The sequence below is a fragment of the Phyllostomus discolor genome, chromosome 7 (genome assembly GCF_004126475.2).
Source record: "Phyllostomus discolor isolate MPI-MPIP mPhyDis1 chromosome 7, mPhyDis1.pri.v3, whole genome shotgun sequence".
Classification (NCBI taxonomy): domain Eukaryota; kingdom Metazoa; phylum Chordata; class Mammalia; order Chiroptera; family Phyllostomidae; genus Phyllostomus; species Phyllostomus discolor.
Window position 1 is genome coordinate 24,189,278 of NC_040909.2, and position 18,146 is coordinate 24,207,423.

General features: G+C 38.7%; 1 protein-coding gene across 3 annotated transcripts in view; it reads right to left on the reverse strand.

Moving 5' to 3' along the window:
* Positions 1 to 3,509: 3,509 nt before the first annotated feature.
* The window catches only part of KAT2B (lysine acetyltransferase 2B), a 94,186-nt gene continuing 79,549 nt past the window's right edge, over positions 3,510 to 18,146 (reverse strand). For 2 of the 3 annotated variants that reach the window (XM_036030596.1, XM_028518089.2), the window contains 6 exons: positions 15,598 to 15,741; positions 11,456 to 11,570; positions 9,607 to 9,643; positions 9,299 to 9,362; positions 9,116 to 9,200; positions 3,510 to 5,503 (listed from right to left, as the gene is read on the reverse strand). In XM_036030596.1, the coding sequence (XP_035886489.1) occupies positions 5,310 to 5,503; positions 9,116 to 9,200; positions 9,299 to 9,362; positions 9,607 to 9,643; positions 11,456 to 11,570; positions 15,598 to 15,741 (639 nt within the window). In that variant the 3' untranslated portion in view covers positions 3,510 to 5,309. The remainder of the gene's footprint in view (positions 5,504 to 9,115; positions 9,201 to 9,298; positions 9,363 to 9,606; positions 9,644 to 11,455; positions 11,571 to 15,597; positions 15,742 to 18,146) is intronic. The other variant, XM_036030597.1, reaches the window with a different exon arrangement.

Genomic DNA, 18,146 nt, shown 5'->3' on the forward strand with positions numbered 1-18,146 from the left:
TGTTTTTAAATGGTTTGGGGGGTGGGGGGACGGAAATCATGGTTATCGGTTTTGGTGATTAAAAAACACTAAATTTGAACCTTAATAAAGTATTTACATAAAATCTTTGCTTTCACCTCTTTGGCCTGCAACCTAAAATATATTTTCTCCAGCCTTTTACTGGAAAAGTTTACCAACTCCAGCTCCAAACCATTTGCTGCCTTTACTTTTATAGATCTTTCTCTGCTAACATTTTCTGATCTAGCTTTGATCCTTCCCTTTGTCTTCAAAATCATTATTCTAAATTTGGTGTTTTTGTTCTGTTAATATTTCTGTATTCTTGCTGTAGCATTTATCCATAGACTATCAAGAATTGTTTTGTGTCTTAACATTTTACATGAATGTTATATTGTACATATATTTTTGTAACTGCTAGCTCAACATTTTTGAGAATTTATCCCCATTGGCAAATATAAATTATTTTCATTGTTGTACAGTATTTTGATATATAAATAAGACATTCTTTTGACAGATAATTTGCTTCCCCTTTTTCATTACTGTAAACTATTGCTGCAGTGATGTTCTACATCCTTGTACACACGTGAGTTTCCGTGGAGTTGATACCAAGGAGTGGAGTGGCTCTCTAAAGTGGCTGCACCCATTCTCCTGACACAAGTAGCACCAGCACTCCCCTAAGAGCAATTAAGTTTGTGTTTCCCCACCACTATCCATTGGGTTATTGGACATTGAAATTAGCCAAGCCAACGAGTGTGAAATAGTTTCTGTTTTAGTTACTTAAAAGATTTATTTTATTGAGTTCATTAGCTGTGAGAATTCACGTTTATTGGTCATTCTCATTCCTTCTATGAATTGGTTACATCTTCTGCCCACTCTTCTACTAGAACATATTCTTCTAATACAGATTCTTTATATATTCCAAATACTATTCCTTGTCTTTATTTACATGGGTTACAGCTGTCTTCCCTCAGTTATTGGTTTTGTTTTGTTTTTTCCTGGCTTTAGATTCAATAATAGCCTCATAAAATGTTTTCTAAAAAATATCTCTTTTCTGAGTTTGTGTAGGATATTACTTTTTCCTTAAATGTTCAACAGACTAGTGAAGCAATAGGTGCCTTGAGTTTTCTTTGATAAAAAGTTTTCATTATTTACTTTTAGTTATATTAAATTGGCATAGATTGGCAAGGCACACACACACACATTACATATATTGTTTCTCATATTTTTAAGCTGCCAAGGTTCAAGTATCAGACCTCCCAATAATAGAGGGAGCAGGAAAGTTAACTTGTTTTCCTTGCTTTTCTCTGCTTTGTTGAAATTATATTGCTTTTTAATAAACCTAAGAAAATCTCCAGCTTTGTTATTGTCAAACAGCTTCCTTTTTCCACACACACACAAAAAGATGTTCCCACGGAGAATCCAAAGCATAAATATACGTAGAATACCGTAGAGTTCTTCTCAGGACACAGGAGCGTTCTCACCTCCTCACCATCTTTTTACTTTATTTAAGCTCTTCCTCCAAATACACCTGGAAACCTTCTTCTACTTACTCTCTCTTTAAGTTCACTTTTCATCTCTTTACCTAACTGTGGCATTACTAACACTTAGTTTTTTGCCCTGCCAATTTCCACCTTATATTAATAGCACTGGTAACCAATATAGCACCCAAAGGAGAAGGTAAATAGCACCACCAGAAGCCTTAAGACTCAAGTAGAGGCATTGATTTCAGTCCCTGCCAACACTTTCCCTGTGCCCAACCACCACCCTCTACGTACTTTTTGCCTGCCAGGGAAAAGAATGTTTGAATAGTCAAGAAATCTAAACATATGTTGCAAGCATCTTGAAAGAAAGAGGGGGAAAAAAGTCAACTTAATTACTACCTCTTGCAGTCGTTTTGACTTTTGAAATTCCATAGTAGCTTGCCCTCTTTTCTTTGGGTTTTTCACTTTGCTAAAAGGAGAAAGCTAGTGGAGGGGCAGAGCAGAACCGCTCAGAACAATATGGAAAAGCCCCAGAGCTGCCCCCAGTAACCTTTCCTCATGCAGCTCTTAGGCTCCCTTAAAGAAGCACAGAGGGCTGGTCTGAAGAGTATCAGCTTAAAAGGGACGACACATTACTAACCTCCCGATAGTGCCTCAGTCTGACCCTATTTCTACTTCTTAGATTCCAGAACTATAAATTTTACTTCCAAGTATTGTGAAAACCTCAAAGTCTTTTCACTTTTTTTTCTAATTAATACAGTTTTTAGTTGTGTTGAATAATCAAAAAAATTAGAGGTTTTTCTTACTATGAAAATATGGGGGTGCAATGACAGAAACTTACCTCCATTCCAGACATTTACTTTCCCGTGATATCCATCACCCACTGGCTTCCCTCTGCCCCTGATTCATTTCTCTTCTGGGAGGGACTTAACCTAACTGGTGAGCCACAGTGAGGAACCAGAGTGGATTGTTTCGGTTCTCACTCACCCGTGCCTCTTCGAAGTTGGCCTGCCCTCAGACAGCACAATTGCTCTTGGCGGGGCACTGGGCTTAATGGTCAAGGCCACGCCCTTGGAGGGGAAAGTTGGCAGTGGTGCAGAGCTGCTGGCGATACTCTGTAGGAATGTCTACCCAGAAAATAAACTCACAGGATACCAAGCTGGACAGGTGCTTCGGCAAATCCAGTACAAAGAAAGTGCTATTGAAAACCAGTCTGAGATACTTAATCTAAACTGTATGATCAGTCTTCATTTGAAATCGAAATGCCAGTCAACACGGTTTCTCATACTTTAAAAAGTTGAAGCATTTTTCATTGTAAACATTCAGAGTCCCTCTTACATTCTAGGGTTCGCTATTAGCCCATATTCCACAGATATGTAAGCCATATTCTCCAATATCCATTCTGTCATTAATAAAGATATTTTGGCAATCATATATGCCTTAGGCTCTTGACCTCAGTTCAGAATTCAGAAGGGAAGAGGGGTGCTCTTTGGTGGGTCCTCTGATACCCCAACAGGATATTATAGTAATATTTCCTACAGCCAGATTTTTTAGTAACATTGGAAGCTCATACGGAAGATATCCAGAAATCAGCTGTGTTTTTATCTCTGCTCGTTCATCTATTTCACAGGAGCAAAGTAGACAAACTGGGAAAAAATTTAATTTCTAAACCAATAGCCCTCTTTTATCTGGATTTTTTCCCGTTTAATGAGTGACAGTGGACAAAATGCAGTGGACAACTCAAGAGACACAGATAGAGTTAAGTGACTCTCTTCTTGAAAATCTCTCATTGATGGGCTATAGATTTTTATGAAACTTCCCACAAGTGCGACAGTTCTAAACATGGTGGACAAAATGCCTACGAACTAAGAATTGAGGTTACAGTCAATGGTCGTCAATCAGGTCGTACGTGTTCCCTGTTAAAAACCAATCTGCTAGAAGAAGAAAACACACCACCAGATTCAAGAGCTTTTTAAAATATAATTTAAAACTATTTTGTACCAGTACAATATATTAATTTTACAAATGTAAAATTTCATCAGCTGTTAAAGCATTTGCAAAAACCACACATCCTACTTCAGCTTTATTGCACAATATCTATAAGAAAATATTAATTTTTAAATTAGAAAACATAAAAATGCTTTCAATATAGAAGAGACAATCTGATTTTAAAGACAATACTCTATAAGAATGTCTACCCAGAAAATAACAAACTTTCACAGGATACCAAGCTGGACAGATGCTTTGGCAGATCCAGTACAAAGCACTGTTGAAAACCAGTCCAAGATACTTAATCCAAACTGTCTCATCGTTCTTCATTAGAAATCTAGATGCCACTCGTGGTGGTTTCTTATCCTTAAAAAAGTTGAGGCATTTTTCATTGTGAGCATTCTGAATATCTCTTACATATTAAAAACAATACTTCCGCCTTAAAGTTTTTTCCTTAATGCAGATTATCTCTGGCAACTCTCTTTCTTAATGACTTTAAGTGATCGTCTTAATTCATTTATGCTGATAGAAAACATCATGTTAAATACACTTTTAAAACCTAGTTCTTTACAAAAATCAGTTTATAAATTTGTGTCATAAAAATTAGTGTCGAGACCATCAACATGGCCTTCAATTGTTTTGTATTAGCTGGTTCTCCCAGAGCTGGGATGGCAGGTGTTCCACTCATCTCTGTAGTGTTAATCAGCAGATAAATCCAAGCACTGAACTGGAACCCCAAGGCTGGTTAATCAGGTTGTGTGGTGGATTTCAGTGGGATATGACCCTGGGTCTACAAACCAATGTAGGTGTCGAAACACTGACAGCAAATCTTGGTGGTCATTTAATTCAACTCAGACAATGAACATACACAATCTGAAGATGCAAAAGGAAAAATGTCCACATGTACATTATCAGTGGGTTGTTGTGTATCATAGAAAAGGAAAAAAATTCTCATTTATTAGAACAAGTATTCACCATATTTGGTACATATATAGATTACACTTCTTTTCTTATTAAAGCACATTGATTCGATTTCAAGTGTTTTCAAATGTATGCCTTTGTGGCCCAGGAAATTGCCTTTTGGAACTTATGGCCTGCATAAGCGAAGTCAAATATAATATTACACATTTGTGTAGAGAAAATAATTATTAAAATAGTGGTTATACACTCACAAGGTTTTTTGTAGGTAGACAGAATTATCAAAAACCTGATGCTTATAAAAAAGTTTGCATTATTTAGAATTTCTTCCTTAGAAATCAAAGCAGTTGCTTTTATGAAACTGCATTTTTCAGAACTGCTCAAAGCACCTCATCTGGATGAGTGTTTCTAAAATATATATATAGGAAGTCTACAAGGAGACTTCAAACATCACATATTTCACCTTTTACGGGCTTTTAATCATGTATCCCTTCCTTAAAATCCTTCAGAAAAAAAATAAAAATAAATTCTCACATTCCATTAGGAAAAATGGAAACATTCACGGTCTGAAATTTTCTGGATTCCCCCAAATCTTGGTACGATGTGCAATTTCCTCAGATACAGGTTTTGAGGAAACCCCTGATCATCTATTATTGAATATTCACCTAGTGGACATGCCATAGAAAATTTACATTGATAGTAGTAAATAGATTAAAATCTATTTCATAAAATAAAAATGTCCTATGACTCAAATTTAAATACGTATCTGGAAAGCTAAGAGGAGGTTTTTGTTTGTTTTTCAAAAGTGCTAATTATTACATTTACAAGTATCTTCAACACATTATGTCCAATTCTTTGTGAAACTAAACCACCTTGCTTTAGGCACACTGCTTGTTGAGTTTCTAAGAAGCAGAGGGAGGGAAATCACTTGTCAATTAATCCAGCTTCCTTAATTTTACTGAAGAAGAATTTCTCCAGGATGTTGGCACATTTGTAGTATTCACTCTCGGGGGGGTTGTACTCTTTGCAATTGGTAAAGACTCGCTGTAAGTCTGCCATGAATAATTTCTTAGACACATAGTACCTATTCTTGAGGCGTTCACTCATGGTTTTCAGATCTGCACAGGAAAAAAAATATATTAGCAACTGTGACTTCTTTTGAATGTTAGTTGACAAAAGTGAGACTGAAAAAGCTGTGTCATCGGTTTCATTACATTTTTACCATCCCAGTGCCTTTGTGTAAGGGAAATTCATATGATCAGGGAAAAGAGTTCTTAAATCTTATGTTCTTGCTTGTATAAAGTCACAGCATTTTAACACTGAAGGGACTGTTATTAATCATCTGGTCCAATCCCTTATTCAGCACAAGAAGATAAGTAGCAGAGTAGCAGCGATAAATATGATGAATTAAGTACTGTTAGCTATTCATTCAGATTTATACAGAAGAGGCTTTATCTACACGGAGTAAATCAGGTAGGACACTTGTATTGAATCACTTCATTACTTAAAACAATCGGACAGAGTTTCTTTAACCAAAGTCACAGTTGTTTTGCTGTTATAGGGAACTAAGATAGAGAAACTGATCATAAACCCATCTGCAAGTACACCAGTGGCCTGGCAGGTGAAACGGTTCAAATGGATGTCCTCTCATGCTCCATAAGTGACTTAAGAATGATGACAAACTTTACTTAATAATCTATTTTCTAAAGCAAGTAAGCCTTCTGAGGCTATTGTAAAAAAAAAAAATAAGAATTTCCCAGTACATCTATGTGCTTTAAATTGTATTATTTTTACAAATGAACAGTGCTTTGTCTGAACTTATAAGAATACAATGGGGCTCCTGTAACACTCAGCCTCAGGACTGGTTTAAAGAATTCCCTGCAAATTAGAAGCTGCTAACATCTTCTACTTATTAACACTGTCTCCTTATAGGTCCCTAGCTGTCTCTAAGTCTGGTTCTATAATTAAAAATTCCATTAACTATAGATGGGAAAATAAGTCAAAATCACTAAAGAAATATTTCTAAATATCAATAACCTAAATTCCCACTATATTATCAAATTTTCCAGAGGGAAAGAAACTTATAACCAAATACATTGGGATAATCATGTAATAGGACAAATAAACTTATGTGCAACATCCCCAAACTGGAAGACATTAATCTGCATCAAAATTCTAAATCTAACACAAAGAAAAAATGGAAAATATCCACTTTTTCTTATTTCCTTTAACAAAAGCCTGTCTCAGAGTTAGGCCATCACAAGTGTGAGTTTGACTTTCAATTTTCTTTCTTCTCTAACTAAAATAGTTTGGAAAGAGAGAAAAATTAAAGCGTGTTAAGACACACAAAGGCTCAGCAAATACCCCCCTAACGTCTCACCCAGGTGTGACTGAACAGATGAAGATGTCTCCTTATTTAACAATGAAAGAGCAAGTGAACTGTGCCTCTCTAAGTGAAATTAGATGTTTACCTTTCTTCTACCTAAATACCTAGGCTACTTAAAATATCCTGCCAAATATAATGTTTTAGAAGACAGGTTTAACCCAAAAACTAAAGGGGGAAGAAGACAATGAAACTTAACAAAAAAAAGTTTATCTAAAAGTTTTTCAAACATATTTTTCAGAAGGGAGAGGGTAAGAAGAGATGGGGAGAACCTAAAACACAACAGAAACAAAACAAGAATCACAGAAGTGTTTGGGCCTTTCTGAAGAATTAAAACCAATTCTACACATTCTCTTTGTATTCTAAAGTGATAGATAGCATCTTTCTTCCTCTAGCCTTTTTAGAATCTTTCAGTTGACCAAACAGCAAAAGTTAAAAAAGAGGGGGATTTGGTATTACTGATAAACATCATAAACATCAGTAATACCAAATCTGGAGACACCATTAAATTATTCTATTTTCACTCTTCTCCCCGCCACCAACTTGTGAATTCTAGATAAATCGGAAACCCTGCCTAGCAACCCACGTGCAGTTGAGAAGACATGCTAGACTATTTGGGCTAGACTATTCTGATAATGTTCCCTATACAAAATAGGTTAGATCTCATTCATATGGAAGAAAAGAGTTTTTTAAGGCACAGGGGAAAGAGAAGAAATGTGTTTGTAAAGAGACAAGAAAAGATAATGAGGAAGAGTAAAATTATTGACTTGTCTTGTCCTTAAAAACATGACCATCTGGGGGGACAAAACTACATATTTTGTCCCGGACCTAAAGGCATCCCCACAAAATTATCACAGCCCCACTAAAGAGCACCACTTGTGGGTTTAGTCGACTTTGCCCAGCACACACCTCAGCCCGCCACTGGTCTTACTCAGTGTGGGCAATTTTCCCCTGCCAAGATTCCAGCTCCACACACAAGTGGTCATCAACTGGGGAAGCTCACATCCTTCTCAGACTGGACCAAGGAAAACACTTCCAGAAAGCAGGCTGCGAGCAGGCTATGACAGACAAGCCTGCTAGACCTACCGCCGCAGGTCTTCAGCGTGCACATGCCCGGCCGAAAGGAAATTATTCTCTCCAAATGCATACGGCCTCCCATGAGGGGATCACAAAAGAAGTTGACATGGTCCAGGAAGTGAGGATGCAAAGGTCAGTTAAGTTTTAAAATGTACATAAAGAGTTTTAACATATTTCTTGTGTCATGGGAAATATTCACTCCCAGACCACCCTTCCGTTCAGAACTCTAGACTCAGTCAACCCTCACTGTGGAAATACACAGAAGCAAGGCAGACAGAGACAAAAGGGAAAGAAGAGCATATGGCTGTATGTCCACTTCAAGGAGTACAGACTACTGAAATCATTCCCACCACTGTATAAAATGTTCATGTGAAAATGAATGCTGTAGAAAACATCTACAAGTGACTTCGCTATCAGGGAGCTACTAGATCCCTCTAATTCCTTCTTTCACACTTGAACCCTTCTTTGGCACCAGAAATAGATGACAGGTAGAAAAGGTAAGGAAGACACAGGCGCACACAGGCTCTCTCCCCAAAATAGTCACACAGCAGATTGAAAAAAAAAAATTTTCAGCTAGTTGCCTGTTATCTGCACTATGCCAAATTGGTTTAATTTGGGGATTCTTAATTCATTCAATTCATTCATTTTAGCAGGGTGCAGGCATAGCAGCAAATTCTACTAAGTACCTGTCTAATGGCGTTTTTTTGTTTGGTTGGTCTGGATGTAGGACAAAGCTTAAAATAGGAGTATAAGGAGTGACATTAATAGTATTCGTCAAGAGCATGAAAGATTGAGGACTGTGTTAACTAGGATTTCTCCCTCTGGAAGTACAGCAGTCAAGCAGCTTCATCTAACTTCTTCTGTACTATCTTCAAAACTCCTTAAACAGACTCACAATGTGTCAAGAGCACAACCTGATGCTTATCCATTTGCAACCCAATAGGTAGGGTATAAGCAAGGTTATGTCCAAACAGTCAGTGTTTCATATCTCATGCTGTCTGCAGTCTCCACCTGGGCTTTCTGCACCTAGTGTTGTTGGTGTGTGGGCTCCCAGGCAGCTGCAGGATGTCTCATAAACACAGACACGCACCTCTCCTGTGCCCTTCTGCTCTCATGTCACCGCCCTCCCCAGATACATGGAATCTCATCGCCCACCATACACACCCTACCCTACTACAGAAGAGTACAATTAGCCTCAGTAACCCTTCGTCCCCCACGCCGCTATCCAGAGAGTTTTAAATCTATACTTAGAAAATGTTAATGGCATTACCCATGGGGAACCTTATAACTTCATAATATCCCGGAGCTTCTGTTCTCTTCACAGGTTCCATGAAGGGCCAAGCGCTTTGATGGCTCTTGGGTAAAGAAAAAAGCAAGGTATCTAATATGGAAATTCTGTGTGGGAAATCATTTCAAAATACTTCCATGGGCTAAATGAAAAGGAAACACCTACCTTCACCTGCTGGAGGATGCTCTTGAGTGTGCTGTAAAGCTGGTCAGAGTCTTTGGGCTCTTTACTTGAAAGGGAAAGAGTGAACAACCAAGAACAATGATTAGTTTTTCATCCTCTTGCCAGTTGATTCCTATTCAGCTCATTTCTACAAAAACCTAAAACTGAATTCATTCCTGAATTCTGTATGAAAATTGACACCCAACAAGTGTTGTATTGGTGACTACAATCAGTTTGTCCATTTTCTCTTAAGTTGTTGGGAGGGGAGGGGGGACCACTTCCATTAATATCCTCTCACCCATCGCACTTACCTCTTCTCTTTTCCACTCTGTTTCCAGCCTGTCTCTCCTATATGTCAACAAAAGTAAAGACTGAGTGAGAACTGTTTTTGGTAAAGAGAATAACAGTTAACACTTATTGAAAATGCAATAAATTACAGCTATGCCTCAGTAAGTCTATTCCTGAACAGTGAAATTAACTGCAGTTAGTTACCTCCAAATGCAGCCAACAGTACAAAACATTTCCAAGACTGACAACAATGCCCTATTGGTTAATGTTTTTTAAAAAAGGAACTCCAACCTTTCAGAAAAAAACATAAAAAATAATAATGTCTAGTACTGTAGGCACGTGTATTGTTTATGTTTATAATTTTATTTACTTATTTTTAGACAGAGGAGGAGGGAGGGAGAAAGAAAGGAAGAGAAACATCAATGTGTGGTTGTACTACTCGTGCAACTGCTCCTGGGGACCTGGCCTGCAACCCAGGCATGTGCCCTGACTGGGAATGGAACCAGTGACGCTTTGGTTTGCAGGCCCACGCTCAATCCACTGAACCACACCAGCCAGGGCAGCATGTGTATTTTTTTTAACCTTTTTTTAAAACATCACTTTTTTTTTTGCCAATCACCATGTGAAGAGTTAAGCTGCTATTTTAGGTTAGAATAAACTCTGTCCTAGTCTCTATTTTATTTGGCAAAGACTTTGCTTATAATGCAAGATGGTTTAGTGTATCAGAAAGAAAACATACTCGAGTCCAGTAGACTTGGATTTGATTTCTTGCTTTCTCTTTAAAAGCTATTTTTTACCCCAGGTAAGTTATTTAATCTTTGGCTCTCAGTTTACCAATCTATAAAACAGGAATCTAAAAATTAGGTGACGTTATCCCACAGAAGAATGCCTGGCACAAACTGGCATTCAGTGATAAGGTAGTTATTATGCCATTAATTGAGATAATATGGGGATGTAAAATTTCTGGTCTGGCAGCGAAAGCAAGATGTCCTACAGAGTAGATTTTATAAAGAAGAAACATATATAATACATATCATGAAAAAACAAATAATGTCTTGTTCTCTTCTGGAGAATTTTAGTTTGTTTGATTTTGTTTTGCTTTATAAATCTTAAATATACCAGAAGATCCTGGACTTGACCCAAACGAAAGTGCTGATATTTGATAGCTTTTCATCTACCAAAAGAGCTACTGTGTATGTTTTAACTCAACACAGCTCACTGCTAACATACTCACAGGTAAGAACCCTCTGGAAAACTGGTGTGAAATAGGGAAACAAATTATGTGATTTTGAACCATCCTTCCTTGAAATTTGAACCGACTGACCCCAGCACAGATCTATGCAGACTGCACCCATGACGGCAATGAGACACGGTGAGAACAGCAAGACAGTGAAGGAGTAAGAAACGGCCTGTTTCTCATTCTGACAGTTACTGGCCATGTGCTGCGTGAGGTCAGAGAAGTTAACCATTCCGAGACTCAACTTCCCTGCTTGTAAAAGCAGAAGTCCCCTACTTGCAAGGACACGTGTGTGTAGTGCCTAGCACTGTGCTACAAACAGCAGGCTCTCAATCAATGATGGATATTAATAGCCACAACAAGAGGTCATCTAAGCACTCTTTGGTTTGTTTGCAAAGGGAAGTAGAGAAAAGATATCAAAGGAAAGCATTTGCTGGCTTCTTAAAAGACTAGAAATAACACAGATGGAGAAGGGCTGGGCAAAAAGCTTTTTAAAGTACTGCACTCTGGTAATAGTTTCAAACACAGCTGATGGCATTACCAAAAGATTCTGTTTTTAAATGAAGATCTATAAAGACTATCCTTTCAGGGATCATTTCTACAGTTTGTTACTAAAAGAAGATCTATATACATACTAATTCCAGGAATGCTTTCTATCGGAATCTGTCGAACTCCATCTTTAAAACATGAGAGTCCAGGGTAGACTTTTCGAATCTGGGCTTGTTTTCTTTCTATCAGCTTTTTGATGATCTGTAACGCACAGGAGAAAAGGTGTTCAGTGGCAGAAGTCTGCAGCCACAGCTTCGGTCGGCCAACCTAAGGAGCTGTTTCTCTAACAAAATAAAGTCTTTAGAAACCAAAAAGGGAGAAAGGGGTGAATTCAATTTAACAGGTAAGTCAGGAAAACATTCTATTATACCATGCCCATTCAGTGCATTCACACAACCATCTTTATGAGCACTTGTCCCCGGCCAGCAGAAATGTCAATATTAAGAGAACACTCTACCCCGATGGCCCACTGTCCTCTTTAGTGTTAAGAGCTAATTATTTTGCCCAGCTTGTCCCAGAATCTCTGTCAGAGCTACAGTAAAAGCAGCGGGGATCTGCTACCAAGGCCAGCGTCAGAACCTCCTCCCATCCCATGACGGGGAACCGTTCCCTCCGGACTGAAGAGGCAGGAGAACAGGCCTCTGAGAGGCCCGAAAGCCTGGGAGGATGACCTTGCTACTCAAATTTTTCAAGGCCTGAGTGGCAACCTTTGCTTTTTGCACAAAAATAGCAGCTCCAAAGTGTCGTCTGTTAAGGCATCACAACCATGATCTGACAATTTTGAGAGGTATTTGTTTTATAAAATAATTCCTAATGTATCAAGCTAATTATTTCTAATATAATTACAAAAAAATCGCCAACCTGACATTAACTATATCATAACTGGATTTTGGAAAAGAAAAAAAATGAAACAGTAGCAGTCATTAACTGAACTCACAAGAGAAAACAAAAATGTCCAGTTCCCGACTGCTTGATTTCAGACTTAGTACTGGTAAATGCTGCAACAACCTAAATCATAAACCTAACCATCAAACAAAGAACTTCATAAAATCACGGGACTGGTCAAAGTATATTCCTGTTAACCTGGTTTGGTGCTATCCAACAGAGCATAATGCAAACCACTCTTGTAATTTAAAATATTGTGTAGCCACATTTAAAAAAAAAATAGGTAAAACTGATTTTAACAAATTATTTTTATCTAATCCAAAACATCATTGCAGCATATAATCAAGAGAAGAAAACCAAGAGAGTTTGCATTCTTTTATTCATGCTAGGTCTTCGAAATTAGAGAGTATTTCCTCTCACAGCACATCTCAATTTGGACTAGCCCCATATCAAGTTCTCAGTAGCCACACGTGGCTAGCAGCTGCCACTCTGAACAGCACAGGTCTGGATGGATACTCTCCCCTCATTTACTAATAAGTACAAATCTTTTTTGAAAAGACTCCTAATGGCAATCTCTTAAGTGAATGCCTTCAGAAAATATACTTTGAAATGCATTTTTCTCTTTACCAAGGGACTCTCCAACGTGATGACCAACGAGGTGGTCTCTACACCCTTCACGCAGCACCTCGAAGGTGGGGGGCCCCTGGTGAGTGACTGGTAATGGGAGGGGAGGCTTCCTAATCTTGCTGTGCCTCCAAGAATCGGTTTGGAGAAAGGACACACTTTACTTCTGTTCTAGCCTCCTCACCTCCCTAGAAAAAGTCTTCACCTTCCACCATGTCTTCATCTTTCTCTCCTCAAATCCATCTCTCCCTCCTTTTAGTTTTAGTCTTCCCAGACAGAAAACTGGGGGAGACTTCCCCATCTTTAATGGCACCAAGTCTTCACATGTCTTCTTACAAAAAACCTCATTCCTTCGCCTCACCCTGCCTTTGGCTCCTCCAAACTCAATCAATCCCTTGTAGTTTCACACCCGAATTAAGATTGAGTAAGTCTCCCTCCCTCCTAGCCTGCATTCATGCACGCGCGCGCGCGCGCGCACACACACACACACACACACACACACACACACACAGAGCCAACTGTGCCGGCTCACAGCCTAGTCACACTTTCTCAAACAGTGGCTTTCATTAGCCACCCACCCATCTACGGCCCTAGTTATTCACACACCCATGAATCTGCTTTGACTCTGAGACTTTACTCCTGCGGATTCCCTAGCAGGCTGCTGAGTTCAAGGCACGTCTCCCCCACAGCCAGCTCAGATGACACTCGGCCCCTAGGGCTCCCACCGCTCCCCTGGAGTCAATACTCACAAAGGAGGACTCAGCTCTTCACTCTGCACCACCTGTCCAACCACACTAGGTTTCTCTCTCTCTCTCTCTACTAACCACAACCACAACTGACCCTGCTCTCTAGGCTTTGAGGGCTAGGAAAGTCCTCCATAGATTTACTGTTTGTTCACTACCACCATTAGTCCCCGCCTTCCTCAGGGGGGATTTCAAAGTTGGAACAAAAGGTACTTGCAAAAATCATTTGAATTCAGTACAAGTAGGTGCTATGTGAATCCAAGTATTTTATTTTGGTGAGTTTAGATCTCTTTTAAAAGAACTAGGTTAACAGCTCCAAGCTTGCATCATGCATTCAATGGTGTATGTTAGAGAAGGCTGGTGATAACGGAGGAAGGTAGGGAGAGATGGAAAAAAGATCCAAGAGAGGAAAAAGAAGACCGGGGAAGGACCGTTGTCTTTTGAAACGTTGACTGCTTTTGTCAGCTCTGTGCTTATGGCTTTCCCCTTCGTGGAGGAAGAGCCAACAGATCTGGACTACGGGAATCTGCAGACCCTGCCAGGGGAATCCTGCTTATACTGCGGAGATGAATTGGGCTGCTGGGAGGAGGAGTGAGGAATGAGCAGCTGACGGCGCCCTGATGGCTTTAGTTGGCCAGCAGCCTCTAATGCTGAACAATGAGCTGCTGAATTCAGACCTGCTCATTAAGCCCCAAAGAGAACAATGAAGAAAGCTAGCTCTTCAGAGAGAGACAGAGACAGGAGCCCGCTGTGCTTTTATTAACTCTCCAAGTACCCTGTTTGGAATTCTCTCTGAGGCTAACATTTTCACCAAACAACAACAAAGGTTGTTTTTATTTTCTAACTTAAAAAAAACCCTTTTGCTCACCTCCATAAGAAGCAAAAACAAAAAACAAACAAAAAAAACAATTTGAGCCACTTTAAGTAAAAGGAAAATACTTATTGAGCAGCTACTATGCACCAGACACTGTGCACAGATGTCTGTTATATTGGTGATGTCTGACAAATAACTAAGAACTGAGATTAAGGAACACTGGTAAAAATGAGAAATGAGAAAAAAAGATTTAAGATAGAAGAACTTGTGGAAGTTACATCTGGAGAAAAGGGCACCAGAATGAATAGCAGAAGTATAAAGTGGAATTGTATAAGATGCCACACAGTTGTAAACTCCAAGTTTTTGAGCTCCAACAAACTAGAGGAGCAACGAGGCGATCCTGGCCTTAACACACAAAGTTTATTCATTTATAAAATGGCCTCTGCACATTCCCAAATTATGCCCTTTTGTGTTTTTTTCCCTGTCTTAGAGGAATGCAGAAGTGCTATGTACTCAAATCTATCAAGCCTTCTCTTCATGCTTCTCTTTCAGTCCAGACGTGTAAAAGACTTTACCCCAACACTAGATCACAAATCTCTTAATACCTAGAAGTGCAGCCTTCAGACCTTGCAACTTTGTAAAAGGAGAGATTAATACACGCTGACTCAAATGTCTAAGTGAGATGATGAATTATTGTCATTCCAATGGGTGGCTCAAACTAGTGCTGGGGAAGTTCCAAGGAGGAACTGGAACACAGCCAGAAGTGGTTCAATTTGCATGTGGGTGAGGAGAGGGAGGTGGGCAAGGGATGAAGACACCAAGCAAGAGGGTTAAAGCATCAGTAATAATAGCCTTTGGAGAACAGTTTAGAGAGGAAACTAAAGAGGTAAATTTGGGAAGGATGCTTGAGACCAGAAAGTAAAAGGCCTTGAAGGTGAAGTTGATGCATCAGATTTTACAAGTTTGCATTTTTATACCAATTTAAGAAGTGTGGACGCTCTCAGGAATGGTGACCTAGAGAGGAGGCAGACCAAGGATAGCTTCCAAGAAGAAATCTGGACAAACCAGAGCAAACTGAGATTGTGACACCCTGTAAATCCGTACACACAGAGCTAAGATGGGCCTGATTAGAGGAACAGGAGTCTGTCAGTCACAGGCTTACCTCCTTCTGCTTCTTGATGATGACAGAAAATTCTGTGTATGGGATCTGCGGATTTAGCTCACATCCCATTAACGTGGCTCCTTCATAATCCTTGATGTAGCCAACATATTTGGTTTTAGGTATTTTAATTTCTTTGGAGAAACCCTACAAAGCAAATAAATTCATTCATATGGGCATTATGTATAAAATATCTATTGAGTGCTAACTACGTGCTAGGGACAGTGCTAGGCACCAAGATACACTTCATGAAGTTCAAAAACATCAAAAATCAAATGTGTAAACAGGAAGCAAGACAATGTAAAAAAATTAATCATGGTAACACATAACAACATTATTAAAAAGTGGCTTATTAACAGAAACATAATTGTTAACAGTAAACATAAGGTTTAATTTTGCATTAAATTGCACAAATTCTCCCAAAATGGAAAAGAGGGTTCCCCAGGATTCTCAACAAATCCATAATTAACATTGAACTAAAGTCTGAAAGAAAAGCTTGTCAAAATATACAACTAGTAAAACCCTGATGTTGTGCAAAATGAAACCCCAACTTATAGGCAAAAAACTTCCAGACCATCACAATGCGTGGTTGTTTCAGTGACATACCTGCTTTACCATCTATTCATTTACATACTTTAAGCTGTAATAACATCGTGCCACAGGGTATATATTCATATATTTATAATATAAACATAATTTTCCTTACAGTGCCTGTTTCAGTTTTTGGCAGAAAATTCCATGGGCTTCAGAACTATCACCAGCAGTTTCCTGCCGACGCTTTCAGCAAACACTTACTTTCCGAGCAATTATTGCCATCGCCTTCAAAGAGGACTACAGGCAACTCATTCAAGAACCAGGGCTGCGACTTCAATGTGCCTTTGCAATGTGCCTAGAACCCAGGAAAGCTGGTGCTCAAGCGCTCATGAAACAATCCCACTGAGTTCTGTCAGGTGAGTATGAGGATAAAAGCTTCATCCCAAAGGATGAGGGACATCCCAAAGGATGAGGGAAAAAACATACAGGCGACTAATTATCTAACACCAGCAGAGGGAAAGCTTTCTAGTCCCATAAGGACTCATATGTTTTTTAAGGAAAAGTGAATAGACTTTCTGTAATAAAAATCTTTAAAATTCTGTACATTTAAATAAAGCCATAAACAATGCTGAAATATGACAAATGGGGGGAAATCATAAAATAAAAGGTTAATATCTGTAAATGCAAAGAGTTTTCATATAAATCATTGTAAAATTAAATATTTTAATAGAAAAAAAGGCAAAATACAATGAATTGGCAATTCAAAAAATTTAATACAAGGGGTCAGTGAACAAGGAAAAACAAGTCAAACCTCACAATGACCAAATAAATGCAAACATATACAATTTGTTACCAAGGATGGGGTAAAAACCCTACTTTTCAATTATTGACTAATTTCCTGAGCCCTCTTCTATATTGCTGACAAGAACAGAAATTGTTACAGAATGTGGCAATGCCTAACAAAACCTTAAATATGTCTGGAAGCAGCTCTGCTTCTAGACATTTATTCAGAGAAAATTACCATAGATGAGGGTAACACAGACAGACACGTGCACATACACACACACTGATATACACAAAGCACCTAAATGTCCCAAAGGTGGTATTGGTTTAATAAACTATTTTCTATTTATACACTAAAGTCTCAGATGACTATCAAAAGTCATATAAAAATAATCAGAATACATTAAGTAAAAAGGTAAATAATTAAATGACACTATTAGCCACTTTTTATATTGATATACACACGTACATTCACAAACACACACAGAAAAAAATATTAGAAGGGTAAATATCAAAACATTAACAATGAATATTAAATTTCCCTGGGTGGTAGAATTACAAGCAATTTTTCCCCTTCTAAAATTTCTACAATAACTACAGATTACTATTGTAGTCAGATTAAGAGAAAAATATATAGAAACATAAAGTACTATAAAAGTAAATATGCAAAGAATAGCCCTTAAAAAGCCAAGCGGAAAACTGATGAGAAAAGACTGAGTAGGCGGCCCATTCCCCAGCCTGCCACCTGCGGGCCGCCTGCGGCTCAGAATGGCTGTGAATGGGGCTCAACACAAAATCGTACATTTACTTAAAACATTATGAGATTTTTTTGTGTGTGATTATGTGTCACAATGTATTTAATGTGTGGCCCAAGACAACGCTTCTTCTTCCAGTGTGGCCCAGAGACGCCAAAAGGTTGGACACCCCTACCAGTGTAGACCAATAGTTATCTGGAGCTTACTCCTAACCATGAGCATTTCCTCTCTGCAGTAAAGACAGCCTTTCCACAGACTGAATCTATTTCCCTCATACGGGGAGAACACGACTCACCCAGCAAAATTTCTCCTTAGACTAGAGATACCAGAATTTAGAATGGCAGGATGCAATATCATACTTCACTTGTGGATGACATTCACTCACTCAGCAAATATTTACCTAGAACTTACCACGTGCTGGTCATACCCTCTGATCCTGTCTGGAGTTTACTTCTGGCTTAAGGCTTACAAAATAAATGT